At 50.9% G+C, this 26,071-nt stretch overlaps 1 protein-coding gene, 1 long non-coding RNA gene and 1 other non-coding gene across 6 annotated transcripts; 1 reads left to right on the top strand and 2 right to left on the bottom strand.

Annotated features, from left to right (window-relative positions):
• The first annotated feature begins 6,671 nt into the window (after positions 1-6,671).
• On the top strand, positions 6,672-25,987 carry LPO (lactoperoxidase). 4 transcript variants are annotated; one of them, XM_071210541.1, is made up of 13 exons: positions 6,672-6,865; positions 10,249-10,326; positions 11,156-11,243; positions 14,278-14,438; positions 15,632-15,749; positions 16,156-16,285; positions 17,019-17,225; positions 18,220-18,544; positions 20,112-20,272; positions 22,292-22,544; positions 23,360-23,533; positions 24,020-24,257; positions 24,629-25,987. In XM_071210541.1, exons 2-13 carry the CDS (start codon positions 10,251-10,253, stop codon positions 24,834-24,836), a joined length of 2,139 nt encoding a protein of 712 aa, XP_071066642.1. In that variant the 5' UTR covers positions 6,672-6,865; positions 10,249-10,250; the 3' UTR covers positions 24,837-25,987. The 4 variants fall into 4 exon arrangements, with proteins under 4 accessions (XP_071066642.1, XP_071066644.1, XP_071066643.1 ...); XM_071210543.1 differs by lacking the exon at positions 6,672-6,865 and adding an exon at positions 9,814-9,933; XM_071210542.1 differs by lacking the exon at positions 6,672-6,865 and adding an exon at positions 10,002-10,107.
• Positions 7,525-7,631, bottom strand: LOC111764820 (U6 spliceosomal RNA). The gene has a single exon (XR_002797332.2). It is a non-coding gene; the product is annotated as a U6 spliceosomal RNA (small nuclear RNA).
• Positions 15,288-16,758, bottom strand: LOC139437148 (uncharacterized). Its single transcript, XR_011646846.1, has 2 exons — positions 16,604-16,758; positions 15,288-15,454 (listed from the first exon to the last, which is right to left on the bottom strand). It is a non-coding gene; the product is annotated as an uncharacterized lncRNA (long non-coding RNA).
• Positions 25,988-26,071: the final 84 nt, after the last annotated feature.

Genomic DNA, 26,071 nt, shown 5'->3' with positions numbered 1-26,071 from the left:
GTAAGCTCCAGAAGGGCAGATGCTCATTGAGGTTTGAGCAATTCCAAAGAATGGGGCCATGCACTGTATTCTTATCTAGATGAAATGTCCTAACTACAGCATCACACTGGCTAGTCTTTCCTGATATCTTTCCTGTTTCTCTTACCCACTTATCATTATTCTCTCTTGTGACATAACCACATATGGAAGGTTCCTGGGAGCAGGCAGGGGCCTTGTTCTAGAACTCGGAGTCAGAGCTGGAGGCTGGGCTTCCAACCAACTGGAAGGTTCAGGAGAAAGGACAGTGGAGGAGAGAGGATGTGGAATCCAGGGGAGACCGTGCTGGGCTGCAGGTGGCAACCGGGAAAGACACGACTTAGGGAAGGCCTGGAAGATGTGCCCTGGCGGGTGTCCTGACAGGCAGGCCCAGGCCTGGGGCAAGAACATGGACAGGCACATAGGAGGTGCCTCTGGGTGATCTGATTGCCCCTCCAGTGTCCTCCCAACACACCAAGGGTACTCTCTATCCCAATGTGAGCACATCTGTCCCTTCAACCTGATAGTCTTCCTTCCCTCCTCTATTCTCTTAAACTCTACTCACCCTTCATTCTCAACTCAAACTACCCTTGTTCAAGGAAGCATCCTCCCACCCCCTACTGGGTTAGGTCCCCTGTTATATGCCCTCACATCAGTCTGTAACCTATTTCCTTGCATTACTGCCATTTGTAGTTGTACAACTAATTGTGTGAGTTTTATCATTATTATTATTATTATTGTTACTGTCAACTCTAAGCTCCATAAAGGCAGAAATGACATCTATCTTGATCCCCAGGACATCTCCAGAACCTAAGCGCCCGCGGGCTCTTGTTCAATAAATGGTTGTATTTTATATGTCTTTCTGCCCCACTAACAAGTGAGCTTCCTAAGAGGCTTAATTTACCTTTGTATCTTCAGGTAACCCAAACAATTGCACAATAAGTAATTATGCTAATTGTAATGGGAACTTAATTAAATAATCAGGAATACCAGTGCCCCATGCACTGGGCTAGAATTCAGGGCAAAATTCCAGACTTTGGAAAGAGGAAGCTAAGAGTGAGGCCAACTTAGTGGGTCCAGATACTAAGATTAAGATGAGCCTCCTAAAGTCTTCAGCAAGAAAGGAAAAAAGAGAAGGTGGCTAAGGCAAGACAGGGTGGTTTTAAGATGTAAGACTAGAAAGTTCTGCGAGGCACTTTTCAGGGAACCGGGCACCATCCCCAGGCAGTAGCCAGGCCCACGGGGACGTGTGAGAGGTGGGAGCAGCTAGCCTGGGTTACTAAATTCTAGAGCAGAAAATCTGCCTGGGCCAGCTGCTGCCCTTAGGCTGGAGATGATGTTTCACATCCAGGTCCCAGGAAAGAGAAAACCCTTGGGGAGCATGAGGCCCTTTCCTTTCTCTCCATCAGACAGCACCACCCCAGGGGGGAGCCACATGGCTACCAGGACAGACAGGAAGTCTTCATATGGGTCCAGCAGCAGAAGCCGAGACTCAAAACTTCAGTTCTCTCTCCCCTGTGAGAGACCCCTGTGACACACAGCCCAGAAATGAGAACTAGAGGTTTAAGAAGGCTCGTCTCCTGGTTTAGCTTCTGACCCTCCTTAGGACTATAGCTGGAAATTCAGATGAGGCTTGGAGAGCAGCAAAAACATGTGACATCGCCAGAACAAGCTCATGCTGAAGCAGCTGCTTACCTCCTATGACTAAGAAGAAATCTGGGTGGTGATGGTGTATGCGGGAATTGTACTTTACATATCTGCATATATTATCATAGTTGTGATGTGTTATTCCCATTTGCCAGAGGGGGAAGCTAAGGTTCAGGGACAGAGTGACTCTCCTGGGGTTACACAGCTACTAAGCAGGTTGTAGGGACCCGGTGGGATCTTCTGACCCCACCCCAAGCCCACTCTGAGAGACTCATGTTTCCCGTGCTGGTTGGACACTTCTCCAAAGGCACATGGTCCTGGCCGGGAGACCGTGGAGCCCAGGCTAGCCACGGCTCACATTCCCGGAGTGTCCCTTTTAGCTTGATGTTAAGCAAGCCAAATGTTTTTATATAAAAAAACGCAGGTATCTTCTGGAGTAGGACACAAAAACATGGCTTTTTTAGTTAAAATGTGAGATATCAAAAAATTTTAGACTTTCAGTTACCTCCAGGAGACCTGGCCACACTCCTCTTTTGTGAGAGGCACGTCAGAGGCAGTGTGTAAGAAGCAGTGCTTACAGAGTGGGACAACATTCAACACCCCAAGTGTGCAGTGTCTTGAAAAACCTGTGTTTGCTAAGAGAAGAACAAGCAAGCAGGGGGCTAAATACTCTCCCCTTCCCCTCCCCTGACCTCTGTCCCCTTCTTAGCACTGTGAGAAAAGTGAGAGGCAAATAACCACTTAGTGCCCTCCAGGCTCCCCCCAGAGTAGAAAGATTCTGCTACAGAGGGAGTCTGCTTGAGTACCTCACCCCACTCCAGCCTCCACCCCCAATCTCCCACAGCATCTGTTGCCCTCTCGCACCCAAAATCATCTGGGTGGAGCCCCCAAGAGGGGAGTAGTGGGAACTCACTCATTTCCAGAGAGCCCCAATGAGCACGCACCCTGGTGCCCAGCAGGCCCTCCAGCTCAGGGGTTAGCCAGAGGGGAAGGAGCTTCCCAGGATGTCTTCTCGGGGCTGCTGGCTCGTGACTCCAGCCTCCATCTGGGACAGCAACCCAAGGATGCAATTTCACAAGACTGGGGTACAATGGGCTCTGTTCCTTCTGAAAGAGTCTTCAGTCATCGGGGAAGCAGGTGCTGAAGGTCCACCTTAGTAGGCATAAAGGGGGCTCAAGCTGCTGTCTTCTCTCAACTGTAAATGGACTAAGGTTCCAATATCCCCCGTATCTCCTGTCTCTCTCTCTGTTTCTGTGTAGCTTCTGATGGGCAGTGGTACTCTAAGGGAAAATGAACAAGAGAAGAAAAATATCCCCTCTAGCTATACTTTAAATAGAGACAGTATTTCAATCAGCTAGAAAATGGTTTCCAGAAAACACTTTCGAATTGACAATCAAGAACTTGGCTTTGAATGATTAAATTAAGCCAAGGTAATTTTCACACTGGTGTCATTATCTTTATCATCAAACAAATCCTATTGGTTGGCCAATATAATTTAGAGCTCTTAAGTTTACCATCTAACTTGGACAACAGGAAATATGCATAAAGAGATGATAAACAGGAAGGCAGAAAGGAGAAAAAAAGAACTAATGTACAACATCTTTTGGAACTTGGCAGACAGTTCAGGCTTCGTGGAGAAGATGGGCTTGAGTGAGATGTTGGACAAGGAAGGAGAAGACTAGCTAGGCATGGAGGATGGCAGGCAGAAAGGCATAGAAACAGAAATGTGCACGGTATATTGGCGGGGGGAGATGAATAGGGCACTTTAGCTGGAATGAAGAGTTTGAGTAGAGAAGTGATGTACAAAAGAGAGAAAGGAGAGCAGGCAGTGTAGAACCTCGGCTAAAACTTGAAACTATGTCCTGTGGGTGGTGGGGAGTTCTATATTGAAAACTGCAGTGCAGAGGAGGGATGGGGTGGAACGAGGTGGTGACAGTGAAAAGAATATGGCATTAGAGAGGAGCTGAGATGCTTCAGGGCAGAACCAGAACACGGGAAGGGCAAGGAAGTGGCAGGCGCAAGAAATGTAGGAAGAACGGTGCTGGGACATGGTGACTGGCTGGAAGTGAGGCCAGAGGGAGAGAAAAGCACCCACGATGACTCCCCGGCCTCCAACTTAAGTTACTGAGCGAATCATCACCCCCCACCTCCAAGAGGATTTTTTCTCCCCTTTCTCAGCTAGCTTCCTTCCACTTTCTTGGTTCTGGTTGTCCCTCGGAACTAAGGAAAACAGCCTTTGGGGTAGCTCTCTAATAGCACAGGAGCCCAATCCCCGGGTTATATAAAAATAACCTGAGGATGTATGATCTGTGTAAGACTGTGTAATGGGACAGAATCACACCCGTACTACTTGATTTGATGAGTCAGCAGAATCCTAAACAAACAAAAAAAAGCATCCTAAACATCACAGCCCAAGGGGACTACTGCTATTATTTAGTGGACCCACCTCTCTTTACAGATAAAGAAACTGAGGCCTCCAGATGAACAGTGACTTGCCCAAGGTCATGTGGCCAGTGAGTAGCAGGCTAGGACTGGAACCCAGTTTGCTGAGTCTTAATCCAGTGCCCGGGAAGCGGATTTGACTCAACTGATAGAATGTCCACACTCTATCCCATGGGAAGTCCAGGGTTCAAACCCAGGGCCTCCTGACCCCTGTGACGAGCTGGCCCACGCACAGTGCTGACATACACAAGGAGTGTCGTGCCACACAGGGGTGTCCCCCATGTAGGGGAGCTCCACGCATAAGGTGTGCGCCCTGTAAGAAAAGCCGCTCCATGCAAAAAATGTGCAGCCTGCCCGGAGAGGTGCTGCACACCTGGAGAGCAGACACAGTAAGATGATGTGACAAAAAAGAGATGAAATTTCCCAGTGCCGGTGACAAAAATACAAGTGGACACAGAAGAACACAAAGTGAATGGACACAGAGAGCAGACAACTGGAGTGGGGGGGAGAGAGAAATAAAAATAAATAAACAAATAAACAAACAAATAAATAAATCTTTTTTAAAAAATGCCATTTAAAAAATCCAGTGCCCCTTGCATTTCTACTTGTTACTTAAAGTTATATCTGTGTGTATCCACATGCACATGCCTGCTTGCTTGAGAAACAGGAGGCTTTTATTGGAACAATATCTTTCCTATGGATTCACCACAACACAAACCTTATTGTTCGTTTTGTATAAAATCCTATGTTGGCTTGTGACTTATATGGATAATTGACATATCTCCCACTCCCATCTCTACCCCTGGTCATCTCTGGGTTTCTTTGGGGTCAAATTGTCTTGGTTGAGCTCTGAGACCTATCTCCTTTCCCAGCCCTATCCATACATTACTCTGCCAAGGCGGGGAACAGATATAAGTTTTTTTAAGCAAATTTATCAAAACTTATGCTGTGTAAGCTAATTAGGAAGAGAGAGGCTTGGGAGTAAGAAAGGGAAAAAATAGGAAGCACACAAGACTAGGTGCCCAGTGAATATTTGAGAGAGAGAAGGAAAGATGGAAGGAGATGAAAGGAAAGATGAACCTTGATGGGAAATGAGAGAATGACCTTGCCCAAAGAAAGGGCTTTCCATTTAATGAAGATAGGGGAGGGACAGCTTCCTCCCCACCCCACCAGGGTGGTGCCTGGGGAGGACCTGAACAAGACACAGCCCCTCTGATCCCAACATTCTGTGGCTAATTGGAGAAAACTCATCAACACTAGGTCTGCCATTCAGAACTCGTCATTACCACCTCAGAAGCTGCCAAACAACTGATGAATCCTCTCACTACGAAACTTAGAGGAGGGAAGTGGATGTGGCTCAACTGACAGAGCATCTGTCAACCATATTGAGGGTCTAGGGTTTGAACCCCAGGACCTCCTGACCTGTGTGGTGAGCTGGCCCACGGGCAGTGCTGCGCACACAAGGAGTGCTGCGCCACACAGGGGCACCCCCACGTACTGGTGCCCCACACTCAAGGAGTGCACCCTGCAAGGAGAGCCACCCCACTTGAAAAAAGCACAGCCCACCCAGGAGTGGTGCTACATGCACGGAGAGCTGACACAGCAAGATGACGCAACAAAAAAGAGACACAGTTTCCTGGGGCCTCTGGGTAATGCAAGAGGATGCAGAAGAACATACAGCAAAGGGACACAGAGAGCAGAAAACAGGGGGGAAAGGTAGAGAAATAAATAAAATAAATCTTAAAAAAAAAAAAACTTAGAGGAGACAGCTAAGCCTCTTCCCGTCTGCTGAAGGAGACACACAAACCACACCAGACATTTATTTAGCTCCTCCACAAATCCTCCCTCCCTCTGAAGGGCACTTCCTGGCATTGTTCCCATCCAACAAAGGGCCTGTGCCACTCAGGGAAGCCATTCGGAGAAGTGCTGTCATCATCACATCCCTCCAGAGGCCAGGGGTGGCTTTCACCCAAGCGTTCTATTCCTCCCTCCCTTCTCTGGGGTAGAACAAGTGGATCAGTCCCCAAGGGCATAAACATTGACATATGGAGCCATCCTTGGACAAGAAGACAAATCGTTTGGTGCTTTGGGCAAGTCACAAAATCATATTAATCATCCAAATCAACCATTGATTTTACCACTAGAAAATTTGAGAAACCCAAAGGTGGGGTGGTTTGCCCAAAGCCATAGCGTGGGTTAGCAACAAAGGCAGGGACTTTGTTGCTAGTCCAGGTCTCTTTTCACCTTTCTGGTGGCCAAAAAAAATACAGCACTTTGAAATTTTTAGGGGGAAAAATGAGCATTTTTAAGTCTTTTTAAAGACAAGGGAGGAATCAGAAGGCAGGGAATAAATGAATGGGGAAGAGAGGCCATTTAATTGTTCCTAATTTTAAGAGCCATTCAGATTCCATAAGGGGCTTGGGAGAACAAGTGTTCTCTGGACTTGGAATTTTGCCTCCCTTGACTAGAATAAGATGGCATATTTAACCTGAAAAATGGGAAGAAGGAGGGTTGTTCCACCCAGAGTCACTGATATTGCATCAACCGATCCCTGCCATTCTGCAGTTTCCTCGTGCGTCTGCCCAGAGTCACTGGGTGTTTCCTGCTTAACCTGAGTGTCTCCTCCAAGCTACCTCAGCCCCTCAAAGGCTTTACTTCTTGGCCTTTCCCAGAATTAATTATTGCCAGAAGGTATAAAAGACTTGCTCCTCCAAGCAGAACAACTCCTCTGGCTGCCACAGGAGGCCACAACACCTGGCAGGTAAGACACGTCGATGTTCGTCTTTCCTGGTTTCTGCGATGTTGATGATAAATTTCCTAAAAGCTTCTCAGAAATCCCAGTACTGGATCTGGACTTGTCTTCATCAGGCATGTTCTGGTGCCAGATTTGGCTGCCACCATAGCAGGTTCATCCCTGTTCTGTGTAAGAGAGAATATGATTAAAATCATCGCGAGGCAAGAAGGCTTTTCTGCACCTAAAAACTGAGTCATAGTATCATAGACTTTTGGGCTGCAAAGTACCACAGACATCTCTTATCCAACGTTTGGAAACTAAGGCCTAGGGCAGAGATACCACGTGGTCAGTGTCCCAAAGAAAGTCAGGGACGGTAGTAACTTTTGGGTCTCCGTGTGGTTTTGAGACTGCTGTGCTATCACATAATCTCTCCACGAGGGTGGAACTTCTATAGTGTTTAGGGGTTCCCTAAGCCAGGGCTCTCAGATCATCATCTCATTTCCAAAGTTTCCTCCTGCCTTCTATCTGCAGCAGATTTGAATATTTAGTTAGCCCTGAATGTGTCTCTCCTGTGTCTTAAAAGGACACCAGTTCCCAGACAGGTATATGAATTGCACAGTACTGTATGAGTTTCATTTGGGAAGAATGGAGTGGTTGAACCATATAGTTTTTGTTTGTTTGTTTGTTTTAATATAGAACGCTTCATGAATATTCGTGTCATCTTTGCACAGGGGCCATGCTAATCTATTCTGTATCATTCCTGTTTTAGCATATGTGGTGCCAAAGCAAGCACTCACATTGTTTTTTAAAATCCCAAACACTGTGTCTAAGATAGAAATTGGTTTCTGCAATAGAGACCTTAAAAAGAGCCATTTCATCTCCATTCTCCTCTTGATCCTGGAGCTGCTCAAGAGATCAAATAGATTGTTCTTGGTGGTGACAGGGTGTTTGTTGGCTCTGCTGTTTGCTCATCCCACCATTCTCAGCCAAGCTCTCTCCATTCATGGCAAAGAATCCTGCTGGCTCCTTCCCTTCCCCCGCCTTCCTCCAGCCTCCCTGGTGACTGCTCAGGCAAGACTGAGAGTCAAGCCCGGGAAGGCTTTAGGAGCCTGTGTGGTCTGCAGAGCAGGAGCAGGAGCAGCACCTGCGGGCTTGTTGGAAATGCAGAGTCTTAGGCGCTACTCTAGACCTACAGAGTCAGAATCTGCATTTAACAAGAGCCCCAGGTGGTTAGCAGGCACATTAAAGTGTGAGAAGCCTGCTAAAGGATCATCACTGACTTCTCCCTCTGCCGACTTCCAAATGCTGTATGTCTCTCTGCAAGGAGTCCTAGTCACTCAGCACCAACACCTGTTATAGACCAGCCTTATGCTTGGGTGCTGGGAAAATGGAAAAAAGTAAGACACAGTCCTTGAAGAGCTCAGGGTCTGAGAGGGAAAATGGACATGGAAACAGTAATATGAGATATGAACAAAGTACTGTGAGAGGACAGAAAAAAGGAGTGACCTAACTTCCTGGGAAAATCTGGTAAACGCCACAGAGGAGGTAGCATTTGGCCTGGGTTTTGAAGGATGAGTAGGAGTTTATCAAGCAGAGTCTTCTCAGGCATCAGGAAGAACCTGAGTTAGAGGCATGGGATTGTGGAACAGCCTGGCATTTGAGGAACAGTAGTTCTGTCTCTCGACAGTGCTTCATGTCCTAGGGAAAGCTCCAGGCTTGGGGAAATGGTTTCTGCACTGACCATGATGATAAGACTGTAGGTAATTATCTAAACATCACAGAGGCTTCTTGTCCTCCTACACTCTGAAGCCCCATGTCCTCTGCCCTTTTCCCTGCCTGGCTCTGGCTGCAGACAGTGTCCCTCCAGGATTTTTTGAACACCCTCTTCCAGTGGCATGACCCCGTGTTTGCCTGGCACTGCGTTCTGCTCACACCCTTCTTTCACGCGTGTCGGGAAGTCAGTCAAGACATAGTAAATAATTCGGCTTCAGCCTTGAGCTCTGCCCGCTCCTCCACCTCCCAGTGAGAAAAACATGAAGGTGCTCCCAAGGGAGAGGAGAAGATAAACAAGTAGCTAAGCACTGTTTCCTGTTTCCATTTTTTAACGTTCACGTCTTTGTGATTTGTTTTTTCCCTCAGTCTCAGATGATGCCTTTTTTTCACAGACCAACATTTCCCATTTTATTTTTAATTCATGAATACATTAGTCATTCAAAGAATAATATCACGAATATTGTGGGCCCACCACCCCTCTTTAAAAAAATCAGTGGTACATTTTACTCCAAAATCCTTGTTTGCCTGAAAGGGCAGGCTTCGGTGGCCTCAGTGGACCTGGTAACATGTCTCCTGGAGTCACAAAGAAAGGGGGGCGGGGTGGGGACAGGGGTGATCACATAATGATTTCTTCCTACGTGGGGTCATAGAGGTATAGGAACAGGCCCCCACAGAGCGGCCAAAACATTTTAGATTTCCTCTTGGAACAAAGAGTACCAGAGGGAATCCTGGCCAGAGAGGTTTTTATTTATACCAGACCTTTTTTTCTAGTCAGCTTACAAAAAGTATGTTGAGTAAGATAAAAATTATTGGTGAGATCATAAAAGGGCAGAGGAGAAACTGGGCTGTGCGGGGGAGCCCGATCCATACTTCATCCGTCTGACCGACACGCAAAGCCCTGAAGTCCTTCCTCAGAAAACAAAGCTGCTGAGCTTTAGTCTGGATAATTTAGGTGCAGAGTTAAAGCTCGTGATGAAGGGGTTGCTTGAACAGCTGGGATCTCTCCAGACAGCTGAGGGCGCAGGAGAGCTCTGGCGTCATGACCTCCAATCGCGCATTTCCGAGCAAACTGGGGAGGGGAAGCCCCTGCTGATTTCTGAAGGGAGGGGCTGAGTATCTGCCACTTCCCTGGGACTGGGCCTGAGGAGGCTGACTGGCAGGGAGCGACACACCCTGAGGGGAAGAGGGAGGGGTCCGCCAAAGACAAGTTCCAGGTTTGGTAACCCCATTTCTCAAACCTGTGACAAGGCAAGAATAGGAGCTCAAAATCACAGGAAGTCAGAATTGGACGGCAGGATCATTTGATCCAAGTCTCTAAGCAGGCAAGTGGCCCAGAGAGGTTAAGGAACCTGCCCAAGGTCACAAAGCTAGTTAGAGCAAACGCGGAACTAGACCCAGGGCCTCCTGATTTCAAAGTCTGCATTTCCTCCTTCCTCCACTGCCTCGTCACGTCTCTCCCAATACCTGGCACAGGCCTGGCACACAGCAGTTACTTGGTTTGTGTAGTTTCGCCTTCTCTGTTCCAACATTAGGGTGCTCCCTGGGCTTTCTCTACTTTACCATCCCCTTTCTGTGGTTCCGTCTTTCCGCTGGGGCTCAAGCAAGGCTGCCAAATATGATCCTGGGTCTCGTTTCAGCGATGAGGGTCCTTCTCCATCTCCCAGCCCTGCTGGCATCCCTGACCTTGCTCCGGTCTGCTGAGTCTGCCACATGCGGTGAGTGTCTCCCTGCCTTAGTTTCCTACGGCAGCTGTAACAGATTGGCAGAAGCTTAAAACAACAAAAAATATCTTCTCTCATGGTTCAGGGGCCAGAAGTCCAAAATCAAGGCGTCGGCAGGGCCATTCCCCCCCCGAAGGCTCTAGGGGAGACCTTCCCTGCCTGCTCCTCGGGGCCCCCTGGTGCTCCTCAGCTCCACCGCACCCTCCAGCTCCGCCTGTCTTCACCGCCCCCCCCTTGTGTCTGTGTCCTCTCCTCCTCCTGTCAGGACACCAGTCACTGGACTGAGGTCCACCCTAATCCAGTAGGACCTCGTCTGCAACCTCCTCATCAATAACATGAATGGCCATGAATTTGGGGGGCCACCGTCCCGCCCATTTCGCTCCCCGTGTCCAGAGCATGCACGCACCTACGCTCCAGACCGCGATGTGTGTGGAAACTGGAACCCCCCTCTCCTCGCGCCATCCCCTTCCCGACGTCAGGGCTCTGGGGCTCAGCTAAGTTCTTGAAGGCCTTGCTTACGGGGCTCGTGGGGCCATCTCGCCAGGAACGGCCTCAGCCCGGTAGCCGGGCCAGCCTGAAGGGGCGCACTCTTCCCTGACCCCGTCACTGGATATCCCAGTAGAACTGTGAAGAGCAACTTTGACATCTACGTGAGGATCAGACATTCTCCGTTCTGTGCTTTCTGCCTCTTGAACATTGGGACTCTTGTGAAAGTTTCCTAATCCTTCTCAGCCGTCAGGGGTGGGGGGCATGGAGACAGAGGCAGAGGGCATCTCGAAGGTGGCGTGTCTGATACCCTGCTCCCTGCTTCTCCCCCTCCAAGCACAGACCACCAGAGCTGCTGCCATCTCCGACACTGTGAGTCAAGTCAAGGTCCAAGTCAACAAGGCCTTCCTGGATTCCCGAACCAGGTGCGTGAGGCACACACACAAATTCTCTTCGCGGGGTTCCTGTTAACAACAAGCATGACTAGACCAGCCCTGACAAAACCAGTGAGCCAAAGCAGTGAGTTGCCCTTCCACCTCCAGAGAGGTGGCAAGCAGGAGCAGTAGCCCAAACTTCTAAAATCCTCCGCCCGTGAATTACCTTGAGAGGACATCTAATCTAACTGGGCAGGCAGGACTTCCTTCCTCAGGGCCAAATGCTCCCTTGGGTCATGAATCCTGGAATCTCAGAAAGCCTCTCCCGGGAAGCTCTTCATTCATTCACCTGCTACTGACTGACCACTGACATAGGTTCCTGAGTCCTGGATTCTTAGGTGGGTGAGTTTCTCAGGAAAGCTCGAATGGAGTGAGGCAAAAGGAGAGGTCAAAGGAAGAAGCAAGCAAGGATGTGGTGGGAGGAGAATTCTAGCCTCAGCCTGACCTCGCAGGGAGATCTGAGCATAAGTTACATCCCAGAGTCTGTCCTGCCTCGGGAGCAACGTCAGTCTGCCTCAGCTGCAGGGCTGGTGAGGGCGGGTGTCACGTGCCTGTGTCACTCCCAGGCACTTCCAGGCAAAGCAGCTCCAATTGCCTAAAATCAGTTACCCAAGAAGTTTGCAGGCGGGAGCGGTAGCATTCGCTCAGGCAGCAGCTGGCGGATGGGCACGCCAGCCCTATGAAAGGGACCCAAGAGGCCCCAGGACCCTGGCTGGGCCCCAGCAGAGTCAGCCATCCCCCAGCCAGGGCAGGTGCTGGGATTCCTGCAAAAAAACGAGACAGGCTGGGTCCCCGCCCTCGGGAAGCCCACAGCCTGGTGAGAGAGGCAGGCCGGGGACACGGGGGAACCCGCGTACTGAGCAGAAAGCCCCTCGTTCTTCCCTCTCACTATCTCTTTACACCAGACCTGCGGCGTCATTGCTCCTTGGCCCTTGAACCAACTCTAAGCGGTTCATTCAAGATCCTTTTAGAAGAAAAGATGAGCTCGGGCCCCTCCTGTCATTTGGGGACTCAGAGCGTCAGCGCCGGGACTCAGGACTCAAAGCGGCTCAGAACTTGAGGCCGGGAGCGGGAGCATCCCCTGCTTCTCTCCTTCCTGGGCCTCCTCCTGCTGCCCCAGCCCAAGTGGCTGACCCTTTGGGGTTCAGCTGGAGACAGGGGGAGAGCCAGGAGAGGGCAAGGTCTGGCCCACCTGGCAACCCAGTCCTGCAGGGCCCACACGTTGTCTCTCTCCTTGGAGGCTTTTCTGGCCTCTCAGAGATTCCGCTGCCAACCCCGTGCCAGTGGCTTATGGCTCCAACCCTCACCCCTCTCGACACCCTCTTGGGCCAAGTTCCTTTTAAGAGCTGCCCGTGGCGCTCCTCTGCTGCTAGGTACACAGCTGCGGCCACCACCTCGCTCCTTTAGGCTTCCAGGCAGGTACTGGACACCAGCCAAGCCTCCAGGACACAGCCGGGCCCGCCTCTGAAGGGATCTTCTCATGGCCTTTGTCCCCAGAATCAGTGCCAAGGGGAAGCCCCATGGTGAGGGGTGGGAAAATGCCCAGTATTTCAGCAACCACCTCTCCTCCTTAACGTCTCTCTCCCTAACTTCAGTCCTTTTAGACCTCCAAGGTGCGGGCAGAATAGAAGCCACAAAATCGGCATTCATTCGCCCTCTTTGCAAGTCCAGCCCAGCTGGCCAGCATCCTGCTTTAGAATGTGGGGGGTACTTGTCCCCACTCTTTAGTTCTTGAACTTAGAGGCCTCATCGAGACATAAAAGTCACATTTAAGCATCTTGTTACAAAAGTACACAAATGACTGGGGATAAGGACAGTGAAGAAAATAAACAGAGCAAGGGGTACCACTCCAGACACGGAGGCGGGACATGAGGAGAAGCCAGCCAAGCAATATGCAAAGAGCCAGGGGTCAGCATAGCTGGCTCCAGGAACAGCCAAGGCCCTGAGGCAAGAAAGAGCTGGGGGGCGGGGAGGGGGGGGCCCTCAGGAAAAGAGGAGGATGCCAAGGCTGTGGGGAGGGGACAGAGGAGGAGTGCCGGGAGCAGAGAGGTGGCCAGAGGGCCACAGTAAGCAGCTTTAACCAGGGGAACGGCATGGTCTGATTTTCATTCTAAAAAGGTCACCCCGGCAGCTGTGTGGAGAATGGATGGGAGGGGGCAGGCGAGCAGGCAGGGAGCCCACCTAGGAGGCTGCTGCTGTCATCCAGGTGGGGGAGGATGGCGGCTTGGACTTGGGTGGAGGCAATGGCGACAGAAAGACCTGTCGCTCCAGGAGTGCCCATCCCTGATGCAAAGCAGGCGAGTCAGCAGGCCACCTTCCTTAGTTCGGGTGGATGGGGGCAGCGCTCTAAAATACTTTGCGCCAGGCCCTTTGGGATGTGGTGGTTGATCAAGATGCTAACGTGTGTTTGCTCTATGCCAGATACAGCCTGGGTGCTGCTCATTCATTCCTCCCAACCTTCCTATGAAGTATTAGAGTGAACCCTATAAAATAGCACTTTTGAGGTAAAAAATGAACAAATATCACAGTTCAGTCTAAGTTACTATCATTACACTCATTTTAGGGATAAGGAAAGAGGGGGAAAAGAGCAGTCGAGTAACTTGCCCAAAGGCACGCAGTTAGTAAGTGGAGGGCAGGAGTCAAACCCAGCCGGTGTGTTCCAAGGTCCACACGCTGGGTCTCTGACTTAGTAATATTACGATTCCCAGTTCATAGATGAGGGCCAGGCCACTCCGAAGTCATAGAATTAAACCCATGCTGGTGGAACCAGGATGCAGACTGGGTCTGTGTGTCAGAACCATACCTAACAGAGCCTAAAGACACCGTAGCTTCTTCTTCACTGAAGAGATTTCCAGGGACCTTAAAACAGAAACGGGGGAAAGGTCCGGAGAGCACAGGAAGTGCTCGTCTCCTTCGTGTGGCCCACCCGCCCGGCTCCTACCTACAGGCACCACCTTGCTCCCCTCGGGGGGCCACACCCTCTTCTGGGGGGCTCGCATGACTTCCCCATTGCTCCTCTTTGTAGGCTGAAGATGGCCATGGGCCCCGAGGCGCCCTCCAGCCGGCAGCTGTCGGCATACCTCAAGCACGCCAAAGGCCGGGCCCGCGAGGCCATCCGTTCAGGGCAGGTGTGGGAGGAGGCCTTAAAGAGACTGAGGTGGAGCATGTCCTTGACCAATGTCACAGGTAGGGAAACCCACAATGTCACACTGCGAACTCCTCAGGAGGGGACATCAGTGCTCTTTGTATGTTACCAACAGTCAGGTCACTGCAAGGAGGAAGCGCTAAAGTCAATAAACATGGGCTCCCTGTCTCAAACCACGGTGCTGCCACTTCCGTCAGCAGAGGGGACAGCTAAGCCACCTGTGTCAGGGGGATTTACTGGGATTAGGTAACAGGAAATGAGGTTTCCATCCTGTTCTGAGTATCTCAGCTGAAACAATGAACTGATGGTTTGGCCGTGACCTCTTCCACCCTCTCCCACCCCAACCAAATGCCGTGGTTCCTGGAGCAGGGGGCCTCACGACGGAAGGCATTTGGTCCTGCCAGGAGGAAGAGGCTGTAGGTTCTCCCTGGAAACACATCAAGTGGGGAGAAGATACCTGGTCTCAGCTTGAGCAAATTCCTAACCTCGAAAAGAAGGAAGCTGGACGTGGTAGGGAGAAGGAGGGAGCACATTGGGCTCTGAGACTCAGGAGTCTCAGGGGGAGACATTCTGGGCCCTGCCAACTTTCACAGGGGGGTCCCCCCAAGAATCCCCCACTGAGCCAAATCCCCTCGCCCTCCCTCCACTGCAGGCCCCAGGCTGGAGCATGAGCTGCATGAAGGTTGGCCGTTCTCTCCGCTCTGTGCGCACATCACACCCTCCATGCCTAAAGCCCCCCACACACTGTTACTGCTCCCAAGACCACCCTGCCCCTCACCCATCACTTCCCAACAGCTTTCCCGTATGGATTCCTGCTTCCTCAGTACTTTAGATGTCAGTGAAGCCTAGGAAAAAGGCAATTTCATCAACTAACTCATACTAACTAAAAATGTGCTGAACCCCTCCCAAGGGTATTTTAATCCAAAAGAGAAAGTTGCTCAAATTAATCTTGACCCGTAGGCAAAGAATCACTGGCAATTCTGGGAACACTGCAGTTGCTGACTAGTTGTGTGGTCTTGGGGCAATTCTCTTGAGCACTGGAGTCTCAGTTTCTTCTCTGTAAAATGGGAATAAAAATGCTTAGCTTACTGAGTTGTCAGGATGCAATGAAAAACAGCTGAGACATGCTTACTTAGAACACAGAAAGTTTTCCAAAAAAACGTAAAGTAACCCCTGGGTTCAATTTCCTGCAGACCCCCAGAACTCAGCCCCTGTGGGGTCCGTTCTCTTTCAGACCCCAGCCTGGACCTGACTTCACTCTCTCGCGAGGCGGGCTGTGGCGTCACCCCTGCTGTGGTGAACTGCCACTGGAAGAGCCAGTACCGCACCATTACGGGGGACTGTAACAACAGGTGCGTGGGCAGGGGGGACCGGAGCAGCCCGCCCACGCAGCAGGCCCAGCCCACCTGCCCGGGCCAGCCGGCCACTTGGCCTCTTGGGCTTTCCAGGCAGAGCGCCCACCCCCTTCTCCTGGACTCGAGTCCCACCCCTCCCCATCTTCCCCACCAGCTTTCTAAAGATTACTGGCTCCAGCCTCCCGAGAGACCAGTGTCTCTCGCTGGAAGCAGCCCCGGGGGTAATTCAGAAACCCGCGCTCGAGCGGCACCTCGCCCGTCCCCTTTCCCTGGGCGGAGAAGCGCGGAGATCCCCCTTGGCGTGGGATCCTGCGCTCTGCAGCCCGGGGACCTGGCGGGCCCCGGCGGAGCAGCAGAGCCCGCGGCGGGCGCGCGCAGGCTGAGGGGTCTTGCTGGGTTTCAGGAGGATCCCCGCGCTGGGCGCCGCCAACAGGGCGCTGGCGCGCTGGCTGCCCGCCGAGTACGAGGACGGGCTCTCCCTCCCCTTCGGGTGGACGCCCGGGAAGACGCGCAACGGCTTCGCTCTCCCGCTGGTGAGCGCGCGACGGGGGCGAGCCCTCGAGCATGGGGGTGAAGGATGGGAGTCGGAGGGAAGGCAAGGCACTCCCCAGACACACCCGGAAAGGGAGAAGAAATAGGTGAGAGGACAGAGGGGTGGGCGAAGGAGCAGCTCCACGAGAGAGGGAGAGTCCAACTTGCTCCCGGGCCGTGGTCCCCCACGCGCCACCAGAGGGCAGCAGAGCTCTGAGCCTGGCGCCCAGCCACGTGGTGGTCGCGTCGCAGCTGCCGGCAGGCCAGATATCCTGGGGTCCCAGGCAGATGGCTTCCCTGCTCCATCCTGCTCTACTTACCCTGCCCCGGCCCCTGGAGTGTGTCAGCTGCTGTCTACCTGGAGGTCCTATGTGTTGGCCTCATCTGAGTTGGCAGCCCCTATCCAGAGCCCTGCTTTTCTTGGACCCCTGGCACCCCTTGGCACTCTTCAGGGGAAGCCTGTCTTTGTTTTCCCTCTCCATTGTGAAAAGGGCACTGGCCTTGGAAGTCATACAGAGCTGGGTTCAACCCCACCTCTGCCCCCTTGTGGCTGCCAGACCTTCCCCGCGCCAGGACCCAGACTCCTCATTTACAAAATGGGGGTCATGCCACCCGCTCCACCAGCTTGTCCTGGGGATTCAATGTACCTGCTACATCGTAGGTCCTCAGTAAACTAGCTGAATCTGAATCCGCAGAGCACCTTTCCCTCCAGTTAACCCCTGTCTCCACCTGTAGGCTCGAGAGGTATCCAACCAGGTTGTCGGCTATCTGAACGAGGAGGGTGTCCTGGACCAAAACACGTCCCTGCTCTTCATGCAATGGGGTCAAATTGTGGATCACGACATGGACTTTGCCCCCGACACTGAGCTGGGGAGTAGCGAGTACTCCAAAGCCCAGTGTGATGAGCACTGTATCCAAGGAGACAACTGTTTTCCCATCATGGTAGGCTTTGGCGGGATGTCCCTGGATGAGCCCCTTGCCCACCCTGATGTAGTGGACGTTCCAAGCTCCCCAGCCAGGGCCGCTTGGTAGATTTTGAATGCCCCCCAGGTCTAGGATGTCCGTCTAATCACTCATGCATTTATTCAGGGCCAGGCAGTACACTAAGCACTGGCCACCCAACGGTGAGTAAGACACTGTTCCTGGCGTCAAGGACGCAGGGCCCATGTGGGGAGGGACTAGTATATCACTAATGAGAAAATCGGGGGTGCTCTGGGAGGGGTGTGGAAGTCCCCAGCCATGGGCATCGGCATCTCTGGGAGCTTACTAGAAATGCCAAATCTCTAGCCCCACCCCAGACATTTGGAAACAGAATCTACAATTTACCAAGATCTCTGGGAGATTCATCTGACACAGTAAAGTTGGTGGAACTTTGATCTAAGTCATCCTGGGGTCTGAGAAGCTACTCCCAGGCCTATCTGAACCTGAATCCCACAACCTTGCTTCCTAGTTTCTAAGACCTTGGGCAAGTTACTCAACCTTTCTGGGCCTCAGTTTTCTCACCTGTAAAATGGGATCAAATTGTCTACCTTGCAGGGTTTTGAGAGGACCAAAGTGAGATAAAGTATGCATAATACCTGGCACCTAGTATATCCAAAATCAGTAAATGGTGGCTGGTAGTAATAGTGATGATTAGCAAATCCTTTCTCATCTCATCTCCTGCTTCCCTGACCAGGAATTTCAGGAGTTCCTCCCCACCAAAAATTCAGAGCCCTCACAATGATTGACTGAATGATTCTCCTCAGCCCTCGTGCAGAGCAGGATACAATGAACTTCAGGGTGCTGTGGGCATGGGCTATATGGCATCAGCAGCAGGCATCTGGGGCTGGTGCCAGGGCCCCCGGAGGGTTCCATCGGCATCTTTGCCCGCTGCAGCCAAAGTTGACCCAGGGATTGGTTTTCAGGGCACTGTTACCCAGCCCCACTCTCTCTGCAGCTCCCACCCACTGACCCCAAGGTGAAGACTCAAGGGAAATGCATGCCTTTCTTCCGAGCCGGGTTCGTCTGCCCCACTCCACCCTTCCAGTCCCTGGCCCGGGAGCAGATCAACGCTCTGACCTCCTTCCTGGACGCCAACTTCGTGTACGGCTCCGAGCCCAGCCTGGCCGCCCGCCTCCGCAACCTCAGCAGCCCCCTGGGCCTCTTGGCTGTCAACCAGGAGGTCTCGGACCACGGGCTGCCCCTCCTGCCCTTTGACAGCAAGAAGCCGAGTCCCTGCGAGTTCATCAACACCACTGCCCACGTGCCCTGCTTCCTGGCAGGTGAGTCTAGGCCCGGAATGGACGGTCCCTAGCACAGGGCGTTATCCTGGGCACTGAGAGCCAGGGCAGGCCAGGAGAAGCTTCACAAGGCAGCTTCCAGGGAGGCTTTACCGCTGCTCCTTTCTCAGCGTCTTTCTGTAAATATGCTCACCAAGCTACCACTGCCCCTGGCGCTGGCCCAGGGCTGGCAGAAGGGCCTGGATGAACCCAGAATCTATGAACATGTGTTCACTGCAGAAAAATTAGGGAAGTCCAGAAAGGCACAAAGAAAATGAAAATAAAAGCCACACACAATTCCACCACCCAGATAATCACTGTTAACATTTTAATATGTATCTTTTCAGTATTTTTCTATCCTCCAGTTCTAAGTTTTTTTTACATAATTGGAATCCTACTATAAATAACATTCTATAACTTGATGTTTTTATTTATATCCCATATCATTAAATATTCCTTCATAGTATTCCATGTTGTACTACCATAATTTATTTTATCAACCCTATTTGGAGACATTTAGGTTAATTGTAATTTTTCCGCTTTTTTTTTTTGAAGTGGTAAACATCCTTGTCTATAAATCTTTGTGCTCATTTTTAATGAACATATTAAGATAATTTCCTAAAGGAGGAATTTCTAGATTAAGAGGAATGTATATTGCTACAGCTTTTCATAAACTTGGCACAAAGCTCCAACTTCACACAGCCATGGATGACCAAAGGTACCCAGCTCTGTCCATTTCAGGGGTTCCCCCCCCAACCCTCTCTGACTTTGACTTCTGGACACCGTCCCTCCTCCCAAACCCCACTCACCCTGGACAAGCCCCCTGCATGCCCCGACACGGCAGAAGCCAGCGGTAGGCTGGGACCTCTTGGATTCCGTGTCCATGCATGTCTCCCATCAATCCAGACACCAGCCCTTCCCTGTTTTTCACAAAAATCTCCACTAAGGCCAAACATTTTGTGCATTTAGTAGACTTTCCTGAAAGTTAGTGGACACAGGGAGAAGTCGCCTTGTGAAATACCCAGTCTTCACCATCTCACTGGTTCCCCTCCCCCATCCTTGCTTCTCTCCCCCTCCCAGTCCGTCCCCCATTTCTGGATTCTTCTCCCTTTTTTACACAGAGCAATTCAGCCTTACCCAGGCTCCTACTCTCAAGCCTGCATTCCTAAAACCTTCAAATTTGCTTGATAAAATGAAGAGCCCCTCATTTATTTGTACTGCTCTCCTCAGAAGGCAGTTAGGGTTATAATTAGCAAACTTTTGTTTTTTAACATGTCACCGGTAACCCTTACCACGACGTGTGAGGTAGGCCTTCTTATCCCCATTTTCACAAATCAAGAGATGGGCTCAGAAAGGTTAAGGAGCATGCCCCAGGCCACAGAACTAAAAAGTGGTAGCGCTGGGATCCAACCCTACGATCCCCACCACCTCGCCCCACCGCCTCTCCAGGTCCACTCACTCCTTTTAAGTAACTGGAAGGCAGGGCTTAGAGAAGAGTCCCCTTGAGGCACCGTCATCCTTCTGCAGGCTGCTGCAAGGAGCATCCTCCTCTTGCCTCCTGGGCTTTCAGGTGATTCCCGAGCCTCCGAGCACCTCCTGCTGGCCACTTCCCACACCCTCTTTCTCCGAGAGCACAACCGACTGGCCAGAAAACTAAAGAAACTCAATCCTCAGTGGGATGGAGAAAAGCTCTACCAGGAAGCCCGAAAAATCCTGGGAGCCTTTGTGCAGGTACAGAGGGACAGGAGCCCTGTCTCACCTCCCCACCTGGCTCCTGCTCCCCGCTCAGCCCTCGCGGCCACAGCTCCAGCTGCCTCCTCTGTTTTCCATGCCTTCACCCCCTCTCCCTGCTGCTTCTCTCCCATCGTCTCGTTCTTTTGTGGGTGTGGTTTTTTTGTATGTTTGTTTTTAAGATTTATTTTATCTATTTATCTCTCCCCACCCTCTTGTGGTTTGCAGTTGCTGTATCTGTGTCTTCCTTGTTTCTTTAGGAGGTATCAGAAGCCGAACCCAGGACCTCTGATGTGGGAGGGAGGTGCCTAATCACTTGAGCCACCTCCGCTCCCTGCTTTATTGGAGGTTTTCCTCCCGCGTCTCTTGTTGCATCATCTTGTTGTGTCAGCTTGCCGCCCCTGCCCGTTGCATCAGCTCTCTGTCTTCTTTAGGAGGCACTGGGAACCTCCGCTTCCTGCTTTGTTGGGCCTCTCATTATGGTTTTTTTTCTTCTTCTTGTGTCTCTTGTTGTGTCAGCTTGCCACACCTGCCAGTCATGCCAGCTCAGTATCTTCTTTAGGAGGCACCAGGATCCAAACCAGCAACCTCCCAAATGGTAGGCGGGAACCCAGTCTCCTGAGCTGCATCCACTTCCTGGTGGTGGTGTTTTTTCCAGCTTTTCTGTCTCCAAACAAATCCCTGGATTCAAAGCCTTGGAGAGGCATTAATGTGTTGGTCACTTTATTGTGCCTGCTCTGGTCCTGGTCCCATCACTGCAACCCTAACCTTAGGCTCTGCCATTCCTGGGACAGTCACATAGCATTATTTTGATTATTTTTATTTGATTATCTTTCTCTGTAGTTCTCTACATCTAAGCCACATGTCATGGGCAGACTCAATTGATGTTGTTGGTTGACTAATTAACTAGATGAGAATTGGAAAGGTTTGATATGTTGATATTAACTATACACATATTTTTAAGCATTTTAAATGTACAGAGAGTCCCCTTGTGCCCTTCACCCAGTCCCCTCCAGTGCTAGTATCTTGCATGACTATAGTACAATAGCAAAACCAGGAAATTAACATTGATACAAGCTATAGAGCTTATCGCATTTCTCTAATAGCTAATGATGTCAAACATATTTCCATGAGCTTATTTGTCATCTGTATATTCTCTCAATGAAATATCTGTTCATATCTTTTGCTCATTTTCAAATCAGACTGATTTTTAATGTTGATTTTTGAGAACTCTTTATATATTGTATACACAAGACCTTTGTTGGATATGTGATTTGCAAATATTTTCTTCCAATCTGTAATTTGTCTCTTTGTACTCTTTACAGGGTCTTTCACAGAACAAGAGTTTTTAACTTTGATGAGGTCCTATTTATCAGTTTTTCCTTTCATGAACTATGCTTTTGGTGTCAAGTTGCAGAACTCTTTGCTAAGTCCTAGGTCCCAGTGATTTCCTGTTTTTCTTTTTCCTACGTTATCTAGATTTATGTTGTACACTTAAGTCCATGGTCCACTTTGAGTGAATTTCTGTATAAAGTGTGAGGTTCAAGTTGAGGTTCTTTGGTGTGTGTGTGCCTATGAAAATGCACTTGCTCTAGCACCCTTTGTTGAAAAGGCTATCCCTCCTTCATTGAATTGTTTTTGCTTCTTTGTCAAAAAAAATTAAAAATTGGGCATGTTTCTGGGTTATCTATTCTATTCCACTGGTGTCTGTGTCTCTTCTTCCACCAGTACCAGTGTTTGAGTACTGTAGCTATAAAGTACGCCTTAGTGTCAGGAAGTGTGATTCTTTCCACTTTGTCTTTTTCAAAATTGCTTTGGCCCTTGACCTTTCTATATTTTTTAGTAAGCTTGCCTATGTATACAAAAAACCTTGCTGAGATTTTGATAAGAATTGCTACCCATTTGCCATCCTGGATTTGTGACTGCTCATGCCTCTTGGCCGCAGCTCCTCCCTGGGCTCCTTCTGCAGAAGTTTAAGCCTTCTCATACCCTTTCCCCACCACTCGTGTCTCCCTCCAGATTATCACCTTTAGAGACTACCTGCCTATTGTGCTGGGTGATGAGCTGCAGAAGTGGATCCCTCCATACCAAGGCTACAGTGAATCTGTGGATCCCCGAATTTCCAACGTCTTTACCTTTGCCTTACGTTTCGGCCACTTAGAGGTCCCCTCCACCATGTTCCGCCTGGATAGGAACTACCAGCCGTGGGGTGCAGAACCAGAACTCCCCCTGCATACCCTCTTCTTCAACACCTGGAGGATGGTCAAAGATGGTATGTCCTTTCGGGGAAGCACCGTCACCTGGCTGTCCCACTCAGCAGCCTGCTTGTAGGAAAGCTGGTCTGACCCCACGCACTTCCTATGAGAACCTGAGCAAGTGAATTCACCTCCGTGAGCCTCCGCTTCCTCATCTGTAGACAGGGACAGTAATAGTACCTATCTCATTGGCTGTCCCCAAATTAAGGGAGATACACATGTGGAGCACCTGACAGTTCCTGACACAGGAAGTGGTCAATAAATATTAGTTATTTTATTTCTTTCCTCCTCATTTCTAAGGTGCCTGGGATTTCCCGACCTCTTTTCCATGCCCTAGGCTTCTCTGATGCTTATAGAAAGAGCTCATGGGTTTAGAAAATAAATTGCTCTTTTCTATTCTGCTCTAGGGCCTTCTGCCTCCATTAGGTGCCAGAGGGTGGACTCTATGCTGTGTTGTGTTATACTGCAACTGGCTTTTCGTAAGGTCTGACAAGTCAGGGCCATTTCCTAAAGATTGGTGCTACCTCTTCCTCATGCTGTGGTACTCCTCAGGGGAACATGTGGAAGGAGAAGGAACTGACTCCATGAACCAGAACTAGAAGCTTATATTCCCTGAAGCTTATATTCATACCATCATCCCATGAATGCTCCTTTCTGCCACCCACAAGGCAGGTGGCTGGCCTGCTCTCTCCCCCTGAGCACACTCTGCAGGCTACATTGTGCTTTTCCCTCCCTGCACCCACCCTGGGACGTTCACTTGGCTCCAGAAAACAGCAGAAGAGGTCCCCACCCTATCCCAGTCCCCAAGATGGCCTCTGGGTCTCCCTTGCAGGTGGAATTGATCCTCTGGTGCGAGGTCTGCTGGCCAAGAAGTCCAAGCTGATGAATCAGAATAAAATGATGACGGGAGAGCTGCGCAACAAGCTCTTCCAGCCAACTCACAAGATCCACGGCTTTGACCTGGCTGCCATCAACATACAGCGGAACAGGGACCACGGGCAGCCTGGTGAGTGGGCCTGAAGTCGGGCCTGGTCTGGCGTGGGGGACTTTTAGCTCCTTTCTGGGGGCTCCTGGAGACTCTGCTGTAACCCTGAGGATGTGATCAGTTCTCAAACAGAAGGCAGAGAGGCCGATTTGTAAAACTCACTTTGCTCATCTGTGAAGTGGAATCGTCCCTTCTCCTTGCAGGTCCCAGATGTGCCTTTTGCTAGTTAGCTAACCTCAGGCAACGTACTTAGCACCTCTGATGTGCAGTTTACAGTATTTGTACAGTACTTAGAATAGTGCCTGGACCCATAGTCAGCCCCACAATACTTAGCCCTCTTGAGACTGAAGTGCCAAAGCCATAGAACAGTGGGTCACTACCTCCCCTGCCCCAAAGGCCAGGAGCCCAGACTTTCTGGGGCTGACGGAGCAAGAGTGGGTATGTCCCCAGTGAGGATTGTGGGCAGGAAGCCCCTGGGATGAGACAGCCTCGGCCTTCTGACCCTAGGGTACAACTCCTGGAGAGGCTTCTGTGACCTCTCGCAGCCCCAGACAAAGGAGGAGCTGGAAGCTGTGCTGGGGAACACAAAGCTGGCCGAGAAGTTAATGGCGCTCTACGGGACCCCTGACAACATCGACATCTGGATGGGGGCCGTTGCTGAGCCCCTGGTAGCAGGGGGCCGGGTGGGCTCTCTCCTGGCCTGCCTCCTGGGGAAGCAGTTCCAGCAGACCCGTGATGGAGACAGGCAAGTATAACCTCAGCAGGGAGGGCAGGAGGGAGCCGTCCTCCAGAGGGGGGTTCCAAGGGCCTGCAGGAGGGCTAGCTCCAGACACCAGCAGGGCTGGGGCTTCTCCATGCTCCCAGTGGCCTCCTTCCTCACGGGCCTCAACCTGTCTTTAGTCTGCTAACCCCTCTGACCTGCCGAGACTGGGACCACAGCCATCCCCTGCCGGTTTGTCATCACCAGTCTCCCCAACAAGCAGCCACAGGGTGAAAGCCAGGCCACCTCCTTCAGTGCAACAAGAGGCCCTGGAAGGACATTTCCCTCCCCTTAGGCAGGCTGGAGAGAGGCCAGCAGCTGGGCTGTTTGGAGACACCCTGCTTCTGTCTCTACAGGTTCTGGTGGGAGAACCCTGGGGTCTTCACCGAGAAGCAGCGAGACTCTCTGAAGAAAATGTCCTTCTCACGCCTCGTCTGTGACAACACCCACATTACCAGGGTCCCCCGGAACCCATTCCAGGCCAACAGCTACCCCCAAGACTTTGTGGATTGCTCAGCCATTGATGAGCTGGACCTCTCACCCTGGGTCTCAGTGGAGAATTAGCCTGGGCCCCACAGCCTCCCCCACTGCCAAGTCCCTTTGGTCCATGATACCATTTCAAGCAAGTTCAATAACCCGGTCCCTTAGCGTACCCCACCCCAGTGCAGGCCCTTCTTTTCAGCAGGCTCTCTCTATCCTTGCCACATAACACCTCACGGAAGTGCAAGGCCAAGTGCAGCCACCTCAGCCTTTCCAGCTGTGCAACTCACTCCCACTGCCCCCAGCTCCATCTCCTCTGCCTGTGGAGTTCCCTCTCTTTGGCAAGACTCTGGCTCCCTGAGCTGCCTGCTTTACTTTGCTAAAGCCGCTGAGAACAAAATACCAGAAATGGTTGGCTTTTATAATAGGAATTTATTAGGGTAAAAGCTTACAGTTCCAAGGCTGTGAAAATGTCCAAATCAAGGCAATATTAGAGCTGCTGTCTCACCAAGGTCGGCTGCTAGTGATCCTGGAATCCTGCCACATGGCAAAGCACCATGGAGGCAGGTCCTGCCCACCTCCCTGCCTTCCTCTCCAGGCTCATTTTCTCCCTGAGCTGTGGGCGATAGGCACATGGCTCGGGTCTCCCTTCTGACGTGCAGCTGCTCCACTGATTGCAGCCTCTGACCTCTCTCTCAGCCTCTCTCTCAGCCTTTCAGGGTTTCTTTGTCTTCCTGCAGCTGTAAGGAATCCTGGACTCCTTTCTCACATGGAGGGTAAAAATAGCAGCTGCCTTTCTCTGTGTACCTCTGCTTTCAGGTCTCAGTTTATATAAGACTCCAGCACAAGCACAGAGACCTAACCTGGGCCGCACCTCACTTTCCAATCAAAGATCCTAAAGCAATCTAATAAAAAGCAATCTAATCAAAAGTTCCCTTAATTGAATCTAATGTAGTCAAAGGGTCCCACACTCACAGGGATGGATTAGTTCAAAGAGCACCATCTTTTCTGGGATTCACAAAACTTCAAACTGTCACACTGTGCTTCCAGTCTAGCTTGCTGGATGAAGCCCCTTCTGTCCCCTGTGCAAGCCTTGCCTGGGAAGGTCACCTTTGCACCCTTCTCTTCTCTTCTGTCCTTTCACACTAGATTGTGAGCTCCTTGAGCCAGGGACTTTTCAGCATGGTTATCCGCACATAGTAAGTGCTCAATAAACATTTGCTGCTTGACTGAAAGATGCTGGCAACAACACTGCTCCTTTTTGGAAGTCAGTAACCAGATGCTTATAGTCCAGAAGATGTCGTGTGCATGGGATCTAT

The sequence above is a fragment of the Dasypus novemcinctus genome, chromosome 21 (assembly GCF_030445035.2).
Source record: "Dasypus novemcinctus isolate mDasNov1 chromosome 21, mDasNov1.1.hap2, whole genome shotgun sequence".
NCBI lineage: Eukaryota > Metazoa > Chordata > Mammalia > Cingulata > Dasypodidae > Dasypus > Dasypus novemcinctus.
Note: the sequence above shows the minus strand (reverse complement) of the source record. Positions and strands in the feature narration are given on the sequence as shown.

Bases quoted from the DNA above. Each gene is read 5' to 3' on its own strand.
- LPO (XM_023589618.3), top strand. From the start codon at position 10,227: ATGATCCTGGGTCTCGTTTCAGCGATGAGGGTCCTTCTCCATCTCCCA. The intron at 10,327-11,155 runs GTGAGTGTCTCC...TCCCCCTCCAAG, and splicing joins TGCTGAGTCTGCCACATGCG to CACAGACCACCAGAGCTGCT. The intron at 15,750-16,155 runs GTGCGTGGGCAG...GCTGGGTTTCAG, and splicing joins ACGGGGGACTGTAACAACAG to GAGGATCCCCGCGCTGGGCG.